Source organism: Bos taurus, chromosome 6 (assembly GCF_002263795.3).
Source record: "Bos taurus isolate L1 Dominette 01449 registration number 42190680 breed Hereford chromosome 6, ARS-UCD2.0, whole genome shotgun sequence".
NCBI classification, from domain to species: domain Eukaryota; kingdom Metazoa; phylum Chordata; class Mammalia; order Artiodactyla; family Bovidae; genus Bos; species Bos taurus.
Genome location: NC_037333.1, coordinates 34708660 through 34723128, shown reverse-complemented (window position 1 = coordinate 34723128; position 14469 = coordinate 34708660). Strand labels below are relative to the sequence as shown.

Genomic DNA, 14469 nt, shown 5'->3' with positions numbered 1-14469 from the left:
ACGCCCAGTAGTGGGATTGCTGGGTCGTATGGCAGTTCTATTTCCAGTTTTTTAAGGAATCTCCACACTGTTCTCCATAGTGGCTGTACTAGTTTGCATTCCCACCAACAGTGTAAGGGGGTTCCCTTTTCTCCACAGCGTCTCCAGCATTTATTGCTTGTAGACTTTTGGATAACAGACATTCTGACTGGCCTGAAATGGTACCTCATTGTGGTTTTGATTTGCATTTCTCTGATAATGAGTGATGTTGAGCATCTTTTCATGTGTTTGTTAGCCATCTGTATCTCTTCTTTGGAGAAATGTCTGTTTAGTTCTTTGGCCCAGTTTTTGATTGGGTCTTTTATTTTTCTGGAATTGAGCTACCAGAGTTGCTTGTATATTTTTGAGATTAATTATTTGTCCATTGCTTCATTTGCTATTGTTTTCTCCCATTCTGAAGGCTGTCTTTTCACCTTGCTTATAGTTTCCTTTGTTGTGCAGAAGCTTTTAATTTTAATTATGTTCCATTTGTTTATTTTTGCTTTTATTTCCAATATTCTGGGAGGTGGGTCATAGAGGGTCCTGCTGTGGTTTATGTCAGAGAGTGTTTTGCCTATGTTTTCCTCTAGGAGTTTAATATTTTCTGGTCTTACGTTTAGATCTTTAATCCATTTTGAGTTTATTTTTGTGTATGGTGTTAGAAAGTGTTCTAGTTTCATTCTTTTACAAGTGGTTGACCAGTTTTCCCAGCACCACTTGTTAAAGATATTGTCTTTTCTCCATTGTATATTCTTCCCGCCTTTGTCAAAGATAAGGTGTCCATAGATGTGTGGATTTATCTCTGGGCTTTCTATTTTGTTCCATTGATCAATATTTCTGTCTTTGTGCCAGTACCATACTGTCTTGATGACTGGGGCTTTGTAATAGAGACTGAAGTAAGGCAGGTTGATTCTTCCAGTTCCATTCTTCTTTCTCAAGATTGCTTTGGCTATTCGAGGTTTTTTTGTATTTCCATACAAATCGTGAAATTATTTGTTCTAGTTCTCTGAAAAATACCATTGGTAGCTTGATAAGGATTGCGTTGAATCTATAGATTGCTTTGGGTAGTATACTCATTTTCACTATATTGATTCTTCCAATCCATGAACAGGGTATATTTCTCCATCTATTAGTGTCCTCTTTGATTTCTTTCACCAGTGTTTTATAGTTTTCTATGTATAGGTCTTTTGTTTCTTTAGGTAGATATATTCCTAAGTATTTTATTCTTTTCATTGCAATGGTGAATGGAATTGTTTCCTTAATTTCTCTGTTTCTCATTGTTAGTGTATAGGAATGCAAGGGATTTCTCTGTGTTGATTTTATATCCTGAAACTTTACTATATTCATTGACTAGCTCTAGTAATTTTCTGGTGGAGTCTTTAGGGTTTTCTATGTCATTTGCAAACAGTGAGAGCTTTACTTCTTTTCCAGTCTTGATTCCTTTTATTTCTTTTTCTGTTCTGATTGCTGTGGCCAAAACTTCCAAAACTATGTTGAATAGTAGTGGTGAGAGTTGGCACCCTTGTCTTGTTCCTGACTTTAGGGGAAATGCTTTCAATTTTTCACTATTGAGGATAATGTTTGCTGTGGGTTTATCATATATAGTTTTTATTATGTTGCGGTATGTTCCTCCTATGCCTGCTTTCTGGAGGGTTTATATCATAAATGGATGTTGAATTTTGTCAAAGGCTTTCTCTGCATCTATTGAGAAAGTAATATGGTTTTTAATCTTTCAATTTTTTAATGTGGTGTATCACGTTGATTGATTTGTGAATATTGAAGAATCCTTGCATCCCTGGGATAAAGCCCACCTGGTCATGATGTATGATCTTTTTAATATGTTGTTGGATTCTGTTTGCTAGACTTTTGTTAAGGAGTTTTGCATCTATGTTCATCAGTGATATTGGCCTATAGTTTTCTTTTTTTGTGTGGCAGCTTTGTCAGGTTTTGGTATTAGGGTGATGGTGGCCTCATAGAATGAGTTTGGAAGTTTACCTTCCTCTGCAATTTTCTGGAAGAGTTTGAGTAGAATAGATGTTAGCTCTTCTCTAAATTTTTGGTAGAACTCAGCTGTGAAGCCGCCTGGACCTGGGCTTCTGTTTGCTGGAAGATTTCTGATTACAGTTTCAATTTCTGTGCTTGTAATGGGTCTGTTAAGATTTTCTATTTATTCCTAGTTCAATTTTGGAAAGTTGTACTTTTCTAAGAATTTGTCCATTTCTTCCAAGTTGTCCATTTTATTTGCATATAGTTGCGAATAATAGTCGCTTATGTTCCTTCGTATTTCTGTGTTGTCTGTTGTGATCTCTCCATTTTCATTTCTAATTTTGTTGATTTGATTTTTCTCCCTTTGTTTCTTGATGAATCTGGCTAATGGTTTGTCAGTTTTATTTATCCTCTCAAAGAACCAGCTTTTGGTTTTGAAGTTTGCTTTAAAAATAGGGTCTGTCTTTCTTTCTTTCTTTTTTTTTTTGCAAGGTAATAGTAGGTTATAAAAATGAAAATTAAAGGAGTAATGGGGACTTAAAAATAACAAAAAAATAAAATAAAATATATTTTTTTAATTAAAAAAATGATAATATAAGACTTTCTCTGGAGCTGTTGTGGACAGTGTGGGGTCAGTTCATTTTCAGATAGTTCCTTGGTCTGGCTTGTACTTCTCATGGTTTATAGGCCCTACCTATGTAGTCGGTGCTAACTATAGGGTTTTAATCCATTGCACCTGTCACTTCCAAAGCGGTTCCCTCTGTTTATTTTAGCTTCTTCTGTTTGCTAGTCTCTTCAGTGTCTAATTTCCACCCTGACACAAGGGGCGTGGTGATGGTCACTTTTTTTAGGCTCGCTTGTTCAGTCGTGCTTTGGGGAGGGAGGAACACTGCAAACAAATATCACTGGCATGTGTTCACAGTGATTCAGCCACACTGGGTTTGCCCCCGCTCACGGCGTGTGTGCTTTCCCAGTCTACACTGCTTAGGCTCTAGGTTGCTCTGCTGGGAACTATCTGATGTGGGCCCTGGTTTGCATGCACTTCCCAGGTCTAAGCCGCTCAGGTTCAGGTTCTCGGGTACTCCACAAAGACACAGACTTGGTTGGGCCTGCATTTTGCGCCCATCCCAGGTCTGAGCAGCTCAGGTGACCAGGTTCTTGGGGTGCGTAGTCGCCCCCAGTTGAAGGCTGTGACTTATCCCCTCCCCCATCCTAGCCACTCAGTTTTCTGGGTGTACAACGGGCGCGCCTTCTCAGGTGTGCCATGTATCTCTTCTGGGAAGCTGATCTCTGGCTGTGACGCTCCCGGCGGATGTTGACCGTCCAGAATCCCAAGAAGTCTTGGTTAGCAACGAAGTTTGTTTGCAGTTTGGCATAGGATGCCTCTCTGGGGCCGCGATTGCCCCCTTCAGGTTCTGGCTGCGCTCGCCTGCCTGTCCCCGGCGGGGCATGGGCCGCTCCCAGCCTGCTAGCTCTGCTCAGTCCTTTGTTCTGCAAACGTGCCTGGCGGTGGTTAGGGCTTTTTGCTGGATCACGGGATAGCTATCCCACAGTCTGGGTTGCTATCTCAAGCTAGTTTCCTCAGATTGCCCTCAGGGCATTCAGGACCAGTCCTTATCCTAAGCAATGCCGCCCACTCCTCCCTGTTCCTCCCCACCTTGCTAGTGGGGGATGCAAGCATATGGGCTGTTGCACCGGTGGGAGTTGCTGTTAGGCACATAATCTGTGGGTTTTAATTAAGTATTTATTTTTCCTTCCGGTTATTTTGCCCTCTGAGATTCCAAGGCTCGCCACAGACCCCCTGGAGAGATTGTTTTCTGGCGTTTGGAAACTTCTCTCTTTTTAAAGCCTCCCTTCCTGGGACGGATCTCCATCCCTACCTCTTTTGGCTTTCTTTTTATCTTTTATATTTTGTCCTACCTCCTTTCGAAGACAATGGGCTGCTTTTCTGGGTGCCTGATGTCCTCTGCCAGCATTCAGAAGTTGTTCTGTGGAATTTGTTCAGCGCTCAAATGTTCTTTCAATGAATTTGTGGGGGAGAAAGTGGTCTCCCCGTCCTATTCCTCCACCATCTTAGGACCACTGCCCCTACCTTGTCAATCTTGAAAAACATTTTAAAGCCAAAATTGTTAGATTATAAATTTCAGAGAAGTCTGATTCCTAACCTTAATTATTTTATTGTGTTTCATCTAGTTGTTGCCATGAAAATTAAAGATGATTTTAACTAACAGGAAATGACTAAATGATTCTATATAAAGTGCCATAAAAATATCATTTCTATTAAGTGGTGCCTTACACTCAGCGAAGCTACCGTATTCTGTTTTAAATGTCATAAATCTCATTGGCCAAATTTCATTTTCTATGTAGCATCTAGAATATACTCAATGAAGATTTGTTGTATAAATGAGTGGTGTGTCAAATGCTAAGTAAAATTTAAAAAATAAAAATACTTAAAAATCTTTCTTGGTATAATTGTTCATTTTAGTAAATGCAAAAGCTAGACTGTGTCAGTATAATTTATCTTAACTGCAGCTATTTAATCTTTTCTAATAAACTTAGCTTTTCTTTAGTATTTTGGTGCTGTGTGTCACTGATTACTATTTCATACTTCACATGCTTTTTTTTTTCTATTACATACAAGTTGATTTTCACTTACTTACAGTTTTTAGACTATGTTTATTTCAGTGTCCAATGGGTTTAGAAGTGTAAATTTTGTGCTCTAGAAATCCTAAAGCCTAAAAGATCTATTAACAACATTCATCTTTAGTGTTTAGGATTTCTAAGGAAATATTTATCCATTCACAGCTTTGTCTTTGTACCACATTAATTACCAAGTATCAAGATGCTCAAGCAATACATCATTCCATTTGATATAATTGTTCTTTCACAATATGTTTTATGTAAGCCTCTCAAGCAACTTACTTTTTTAAACTTGCTTACAAAATAGAGACATGTAAAGACTATATATTTTTATTTGCTAATTATTTTTCTTGAATAGTCCTCATAGTAGCCATAACTTGTTTCACAATACTCCATAGTTCAGACCTTCAATTTAAAATACTTTGTAATATGTTTCCTGTATTTTGCATTATAAATGTTGGCTACTTGTTGGATTTGAATGGACATATCTTCCATTTATATCTGTTTCATTGCCACATACTATAAATATGCCTCAAATATGTTTTAGTTTTCCCACTTTCTGTTTTTGTATGTAACTGGTTTGTCTGTTTTTACATTTTAAAAATATTTATTTCCTGTTTTAAATGATTCTGAATAGTTCAAGAGTTTTTTCCTCTTTTCCCTTTTTTTTAATGCTGCTTTTTGAATGTCCATAATTCTGGCTTGTGATCAATCTGTTCTTTCTAAAAGGGAAGTATTAACATGTACTTTATTAATGGCAAGTTAATAAACTCTCCCCTTTTTGTTAAGCATTAATGTAATGATATTATAAATTAACTATACTTCAATAAAAAAATTAAGTACAGAATTATCAAACTAAAATTAAATAAATAAAATCACCTAAAAAAGAATTAACATCATGTTATGATAGGTCATGTATATCTTAAATTTCTGTCTTCATTTGACTTAGTTTTGTGGTTCCCCAAACATCTCATTATTTTTATTTCATTGTTATTATGAACTATTGTTGAATTTTGTGATTATTACTTCTTACTACTCCTCATTTGGGAACCTCATGAAATTTCTTTCTGCAGTCAACATATTAAGTTTTAGAAGCACAAAATACAAGCTCTGAAACCTAATTACAGTTGACCCTTTATCAACATAGGTTTGAATCTCCTGGGCCCACTTACATAAACATAAGCAAACTTTTTTCAGTAGTACATACTACAGTGCCTCACAATCCACAGTCAGTTGGTTGAATCTAAGGATGTGGAACTGTGGATTCGGAGATTTGTTGTTTAGTTGCTCAGGCATGTCCAACTCCTTTATGACCCCATGGACTGTAGCACACCAGGATTTCCCAGCTAAGAATACTGGAGTGAATTGCCATTCCCTTTTCCAGGGGGTCTTCCTGACCTAGGGATCAAACCATGTTTCCTGCTTTGGCAGGCAGGTCCTTTACCACTGAGCCATCATGGATTCAGAAGAATCTTGGATATAATGGAGGGCCACTACAGATAATATGTGGAGTTTTGGCTGTGCAGAGGGCTGGTGCCCCAATCCCTGCTTTGTCCAAGGGTCAACTGTACTAGAAAGTCACGAGCTAACACCAGGTACTAAGGCAGAAAGCCCCAAACCATTTATTTTCATATAAAACTAAGGCTAGAATCATTGCATACAAGGGTCTGTTCACTGAAGTCCATCGTATTTCCTTCATGTCTTTTTGTCCAAAGAAACTTAATTCTACAGTTCTAGTGTGTACTACCTGCAACTGATTTTTTCCCCCTCAGACTTACCAATTAAGAAGTGATCATCTTGTAGGAATGCCAGTAATTTTTAAAAATTTCATAAGCAAATGTAGTCAAGAAATATTTTTATTTCATGTCATTAATGTTTAGTCACAAACTTTTATCTTTTTAGAGATATAAAAGTTTACACAGTTAAAATCTATGTCATTTACTGTTGTTTCTTATTTCTTTCTCCAGGCCTAAAGTCCAAAAGCATTAATGATCTGGTAAAAGAAATAGTAAGAGAACAATTTAAAATTTTTCAAAATGACATAGAAGAGACCGTAGCGCAGCTCTTCAAGACTGTATCAACTGTCTCCAAGGAACTTGAAAATGTCAGACAAATAATTCAACAAGTTAATGAATCTGTAATTTCAGTAGCAGTCCAGCAAAAGTCTGTTTTAATGCAAGAAAATAGGCCTACTTCAATTGATATACTGGACCTGAAAGATCACATTGTAAATATAAGACAAGAAATGACCCTTATGTGTGAGAAGCCTGTTAAAGAACTAGAAGCAAAGCAGACTCGTTTAGAAGATGCTCTAGAACAGGAGCGCTCCAGTAGAATTCTGTATTATGAATCCCTCAACAAGACCCTTTCTAAAATGAAGGAAGTGCAAGAGCATCTTTTATCAACTGAACAAGTATCAAATCAGAAGACTGTTCCAATTCCTGTATCAGTTAGCAATAACTTCACTGAATACGTATCTACTCTACATCAGAATATAAAGAAACAAGGTTTGATGTTGTTGCAGATATCTGATGATTTGCATGCCCAAGACAGCAAGATAAACAATCTTACCCTTGCTTTGGAGATGGAGAAAGAATCTGTCAGGGAGGAATGTGAAGACATGTTATCCAAGTACAGAGATGGTTTTAAAGTTCAAATTAAGGACACAGAAGAGAATTTACAAGTTTTAAACCAAACATTGATTGAGTTTCTCTTTCCAATGGACAATAAAATGGACAAAATGAATGAGCAACTAAATGATTTGACTTATGATATGGAGATTCTTCAACCCTTGCTTGAGCAGGGAGCATCCTTGAGAGAGACAATGACTTACGAACAACCAAAGGAAGTAGTAGCTACAAAGAAAAAAGTGGAAAGTCTGACTAGTGCTGTTAACAGTCTTAACGTACTTACCAAAGAACTTACAAGAAGATACAACTTACTTAGAAATGAAGTACAGAGTCGTGGGGATGCCTTAGAGAGACGTATTGATGAACATGCCTTAGAAATGGAAGATGGTCTAAATAAGACAATAACCATTGTAAATGATGCCATTGATTTCATTCAAGACAACTATGTATTAAAAGAAACTTTAAATATAATAAAGTATAATCCTGAGATCCATCATAAATGTACCCAAAATATGGACACTATATTGACATTTATTTCTCAATTCCAACATTTGAATGACTCTATTCAGATTTTGGTCAATGACAGTCAGAGATATAACTTTGTTCTGCAAGTTGCCAAGGCCCTTGCATATATTCCTAAAGATGAAAAACTAAGGCCATCCAACTTTCAAAAGATTTCCAAAATGTTCAATGAAACCAGTTCCCAAGTGATAAAATTCCAGCAAAATATAAGTCATCTGGAGGAAAAAATACTCTCAGCCACAAAAATTTCCAAAAATGTTGAAACTCGGTTGCAAGGCATTGAGTCTAAAGTGACCAAGATGCTCACACCTTACTATGTTTCACTAAAAAAAGACAGTGCAGCTACAAATGAGAGCAACCAGGCTCTACAACTGCAGGTATTAAATTCCAGATTTAAAGCACTGGAAGCAAAATCCATCCATCTTTCTATTAATTTATCTTTAATTAACAAGACTCTCTATGAAGTAGTAACAACATGTCATGATGCTTCTAGAAGTATATCAGAACTGAATGCTACCATACCCAAGAGGATAAAAGATTCCCTACCAAATATACAACTTCTTCAGACAAGTCTGGCAGAATATGTGGAATCAGTAATTGAAATAAAAACTCAAATTGCCCTATCTAATTTAACTTGGTATATAAATCAATCATTGTCCAGTAGTCTTGCAAATATTGTCAAGTCACAGAAGCAGATAAAAGCATCACTGAAGAAACCAAATACTCTTAAAACAACAGTGAACCTGACAACTGTCCAGATAGGCCGGGCCCAAAGAAACACAGACAACATTCTACTTCCTGGTAAGCTATTATCAAAAAAATAACTTTTAATCATTTTCCTATTTAAGTTTATTTAGTAGATATGCATGGTTTAGCAAGATCATAATCTTTGGCACTTAACTGAGCTTGGATAAATAGTTAAGTAATTCAAAGATCTCTGATACATTATTTGAATCTTATTTCATCCTGTGTAAAGCAGTTATCAATACAAAACAAATGCTTATAGTGTAAATACTTGTTCTATATGTCTTTTTTTCTGACAGGCCCCCAATAAAAAGATCAAGCTTGCCCTTGTAGAACATTTTCTTGCATAGGTAATTAAAGGAATTTATTAGACAATGAGCTCCTTGATGAATAAGACTAGATTGTGTTCTGTTCATTTTGGTGTTATGTGGCAAAATGTTTGGTGTGTCATAGGAACTCAGTGTATATCTGTTGAATGACTGGCCCAGTGAATGTACAGTGAGCAGGGATTCAGTTTGGGCTGATGATAGAAGGCCTTGAATGACAAGCTAAGTATCTTAGTCCCTTTGGGCTGCTTTAACAAAATTCCACAGACTGGGTAAATTATAAACAACAGAAATTTACTTCTCAACATTGTAGAGGCTGGGGAAACTAAAATTAAAGTGCCAGCATAGTAACAATCTGGTGAGGGCCCTTTTCCTTGTTCACTTGGTTCTGGTAATCACTAGCTGTATCCTCACATGGGAGAAGGGGTGAGGGAGCCTGTGATGTCTCTTTGATAAGAACACTAATCCCATTCATGAGGGCACAACCCTCATCTCCATAGCACCTCCAAAGGTCCCACCTCCTATCATCAACAGTGAGGGTTATATTTCAACCTATAAATTTTGGGAGACACATTCCAGGCAGGTAGACATGATTTTGTAAAGAGTGGTCTTTGGATATTTCGAGCAGAGGGTTGGGGTATGGTGAGAACTCTGTCTCAGGAGCATGAAGCCAGCAATTGTGTGTAGCATGAAATTAGAGTAGGACATTATTGGCAAAATCATAAGAACCAGATCTTGGGAAGAGGTAGCAGAATCAGAGGAGATGGATATGAATAATGTAAAAGTAATATTCAGTTCAGTTCAGTTCAGTCACTCAGTCGTGTCCGACTCTTTGTGACCCCATGAACCGCAGCATGCCAGGCCTCCCTGTCCATCACCAACTCCTGGAGTTCACTCAAACTCATGTCCATCGAGTTGGTGATGCCATCCAGCCATCTCATCCTCTGTCATCCCTTTCTCTTCCTGCCCCCAATCCCTCCCAGCATCAGAGTCTTTTCCAATGAGTTAACTCTTCGCATGAGGTGGCCAAAGTACTGCAGTTTCAGCTTTAGCATCATTCCTTCCAAAGAACACCCAGGACTGATCTCCTTTAGAATGGACTGGTTGGATCTCCTTGCAGTCCAAGGGACTCTCAAGAGTCTTCTCCAACACCACAGTTCAAAAGCATCAATTCTTCTGCGCTCAGTTTTCTTCACAGTCCAACTCTCACATCCATACATGACCACAGGAAAAACCATAGCCTTGACTAGACGGACCTTTGTTGGCAAAGTAATGTCTCTGCTTTTCAATATGCTATCTACGTTGGTCATAACTTTCCTTCCAAGGAGTAAGCGTCTTTTAATTTCATGGCTGCAATCACCATCTGCAGTGATTTGGAGCCCAGAAAAATAAAGTCTGACACTGTTTCCCCATCTATTTCCCATGAAGTGATGGGAAGATGCCATGATCTTAGTTTTCTGAATGTTGAGCTTTAGGCCAACTTTTTCACTCTCGTCTTTCACTTCCTCTAGAGGCTTTTGAGTTCCTCTTCACTTTCTGCCATAAGGGTGGTGTCATCTGCATATCTGAGGTTATTGATATTTCTCTCAGCAATCTTGATTCCAGCTTGTGTTTCTTCCAGCCCAGCATTTCTCATGATGTACTCTGCATATAAGTTAAATAAGCAGAGTGACAATATACAGCCTTGACATATTCCTTTTCCTATTTGGAACCAGTCTGTTGTTCCATGTCCAGTTCTAACTGTTGCTTCCTGACCTGCATATAGGTTTCTCAAGAGGTAGATCAAGTGGTCTGGTATTCCCATATCTTTCAGAATTTTCCACAGTTTATTGTGATCCACACAGTCAAAGGCTTTGGCATAGTCAATAAAGCAGAAATAGATGTTTTTCTGGAACTCTCTTGCTTTTCCATCATCCAGCGGATATTGGCAATTTGATCTCTGGTTCCACTGCCTTTTCTAAAATCAGCTTGAACATCTGGAAGTTCATGGTTCACGTATTGCTGAAGCCTGGCTTGGAAAATTTTGAGCATTATTTACTAGCGTGTAAGATGAGTGCAATTGTGCAGTAGTTTCAACATTCTTTGGCATTGCCTTTCTTTGGGATTGAAATGAAAACTGACCTTTTCCAGTCCTGTGGCCACTGCTGAGTTTTCCAAATTTGCTGGCATATTGAGGGCAGCACTTTCACAGCATCATCTTTCAGGATTTGAAATAGCTCAACTGGAATTCCATAACCTCCACTAGCTTTGTTCGTAGTGATGCTTTCTAAGGCCCACTTGACTTCACATTCCAGGATGTCTGGCTCTAGGTGAGTGATCACACCATCGTGATTATCTGGGTCATGAAGATCTTTTTTGTACAGTAGTTTTGTGTATTCTTGCCATCTCTTCTTAATATCTTCTGCTTCTGTTAGGTCCATACCATTTCTGTCCTTTATCAAGCTCATCTTTGCATGAAATGTTCCCTTGGTATCTCTAATTTTCTTGAAGAGATGTCTAGTCTTTCCCATTCTGTTGTTTTCCTCCATTTCTTTGCACTGATTGCTGAGGAAGGCTTTCTTATCTCTTCTTGCTATTCTTTGGAACTCTGCATTCAGATGCTTATATCTTTCCTTTTCTCCTTTGCTTTTCACTTCTCTTCTTTTCACAGCTATTTGTAAGGCCTTCCCAGACAGCCATTTTGCTCTTTTGCATTTCTTTTCCATGGGGATGGTCTTGATCCCTGTCTCCTGTAGAATGTCACGAACCTCTGTCCATAGTTCATCAGGCACTCTTTCAATCAGATCTAGTCCCTTAAATCTATTTCTCACTTCCACTGTATAATCATAAGGAATTGATTTAGGTCATACCTGAATGGTCTAGTGGTTTTCCCTACTTTCTTCAATTTAAGTCTGAATTTGCCAATAAGGAGTTTATGATCTGAGCCACAGTCAGCTCCTGGTCTTGTTTTTGTTGACTGTATAGAGCTTCCCCATCTTTGGCTGCAAAGAATATAATCAATCTGATTTTGGTGTTGACCATCTGGTGATGTCCATGTGTAGAGTCTCCTCTTGTGTTGTTGGAAGAGGGTGTTTGCTATGACCAGTGCATTCTCTTGGCAAAATTCTATTAGCCTTTGCCCTACTTCATTCCGTATTCCAAGGCCAAATTTGCCTGTTACTCCAGGTGTTTCTTGACTTCCTACTTTTGCATTGCAGTCCCCTATAATGAAAAGGACATCTTTTTTGGGTGTTAGTTCTAAAAGGTTTTCTAGGTCTTCATAGAGCCATTCAACTTCAGCTTTTTCAGCATTACTGGTTGGGTTATAGACTTGGATTACTGTGATATTGAATAGTTTGCCTTGGAAACGAACAGAGATCATTCTGTCATTTTTGAGATTGCATCCAAGTACTGCATTTCGGACTCTTTTGTTGACCATGATGGCTACTCCATTTCTTCTAAGGAATTCCTGCTCACAGTAGTAGATATAATGGTCATCTGAGTTAAATTCACCCATTCCAGTCCATTTTAGTTCGCTGATTCCTAGAATGTCGACATTCACTCTTGCCATGTCTTGTTTGACCACTTCCAATTTGCCTTGATTCATGGACCTGACATTCCAGGTGCCTATGCAATATTGCTCTTTACAGCATCGGACCTTGCTTCTATCACCAGTCACATCCACAGCTGGGTATTGTTTTTGCTTTGGCTCCATCCCTTCATTCTTTCTGGAGTTATTTCTCCACTGATCTCCAGTAGCATATTGGGCACCTATTGACCTGGGGAGTTCCCCTTTCAGTATCCTATCATTTTGCCTTTCATACTGTTCATGGGGTTCTCAAGGCAAGAATACTGAAGTGGTTTGCCATTCCCTTCTCCAATGGACCACATTCTGTTAGACCTCTCCACCATGACCCTCCCATCTTCCGTGGCCCCAAAGGGCATGACTTCGTTTCATTGAGTTAGACCAGGCTGTGGTCCATGTGATTAGATTGACTAGTTTTCTGTGGTTATGGTTTCAGTGTGTCTGCCCTCTGATGCCCTCTCTCAACACCTACCATCTTACTTGGGTTTCTCTTACCTTGGACGTGGGGTATCTCTTCAAGGCTGCTGCTGCTCCTTATCTTGGATGAGGGGTATGTCCTCACCACCGTCCCTCCTGACCTTGAACGTGGAGTGGCTCCTCTCAGCCCTCCTGCGAAGCGCAGCCACCGCTCCTCGGACGTGGTGTAGCTCCCTGCCACCACCCCTGGCCTTGGGCGGGGCTTAGCTCCTCTCTGCCGCTCCTGCGTCGTTGCAGCCTGGCACTCTCGGCCGCAGCCCCTGACCTCGGACGTGGGGTAGCTCCTATTGGCCGCCCCTCTTAATATCGGACTTGGGGTAGCTCCTCTCTGCAGAAACGAAAACATAGTGGGAAAATTAATGGTCTAAGGAACAACAACACATGATTCCAGTCCTAGTTGTTTCAGTATGTCTGTGTAGCCTTGAGTAAGTTCACCTCTCTGCATCTCAATTCTTCCATTCATGTGATGGAATTGCAATAGGTATTTCGCTGAGCTTATTAGCAGAAATATCTAGTCCCAGACTGTATCTGTTGCAGACTGGATCATTGTAAAAAAAATAAAAATAAAAATATGTGAGCCATTCACAGCCTGAATGCATGGCACTTGGGAAGGGGAGAAAAGTAGAATATTCTGTGGTTTTACACTTGGGAAATGAGAAGCTAGAAGTACCATTGACAAATATTATAAACACCAGAGGAGAAGCATACATTTGAGAGGAAAGAGGAACTTATTGTAGTGCATATAAACTACTTAATAGTCTCTCTGTATGAAAGAAGTGTTTTACTGAGATGTTTGGCATATGAGTAACATTAAATGATATTTTCACAATGAAAAGAATACTATTCCTAAAAGAAATGGCAGTGTACCTCTCATACGAGTCTGCTGTTTAATTATACACTCTTTTGGATGAATTTTGTATTTTACTGTTTTTTAATTACAAAAGGGTAATCATTATCCTAGAATAATATGACCCTTCATGTTTTATCTCTGAATGTTCTGATAATATTAAAAATCACAGAATAATACAAAGTTGAAATATCTCTTCACTATTTAAACTATTGTATTTATTTATGTATGACTCCTTTCAAATTAATCTGACTCAGGAAAACTAATCTTACCCTATGGGATCACAGAACAATTATTTAGGCTTTACATATTTCCAAGAAAAGGCAGTGTTTCAATACAAGATGTTCTCATAAAAATAATTTTAGGAAAAATGAGTTGTTCTTCCTCCATATTATTTTAATCCTTGGTCTTTCCTCTGTGGACATTGCAAATGAGTTTGTTAAGCTCCATAGGATGTGTGATCATACACCAGGTAAGCCATGTCTTTTTCCCCCTTAAATCAAAAAAATACCCGTATCTACACAGCAACAATAAATTTAAATAGCTTCAAAATTCAATAGAAAATTAAAAAACTAACAAAGTTTCATATTCTTTCATTGTAAAGAATACATGCTAGGAGCTTATAAAAATTGCATTGAGTATTTATATACCAGTATATTAATGGGCTAATAATTAACTTAGTATTGATTCTTTTTTTACTGATGCCTTTATATA

At 38.3% G+C, this 14469-nt stretch overlaps 1 protein-coding gene across 3 annotated transcripts in view; it reads left to right on the top strand.

The window, feature by feature from the left end:
* The window catches only part of MMRN1 (multimerin 1), a 112226-nt gene that overhangs the window by 44194 nt on the left and 53563 nt on the right, over positions 1-14469 (top strand). For all 3 annotated transcript variants that reach the window (NM_001102500.1, XM_015471559.3, XM_005207771.5), the window contains exon 6: positions 6612-8597. In NM_001102500.1, the coding sequence (NP_001095970.1) occupies positions 6612-8597 (1986 nt within the window). The remainder of the gene's footprint in view (positions 1-6611; positions 8598-14469) is intronic.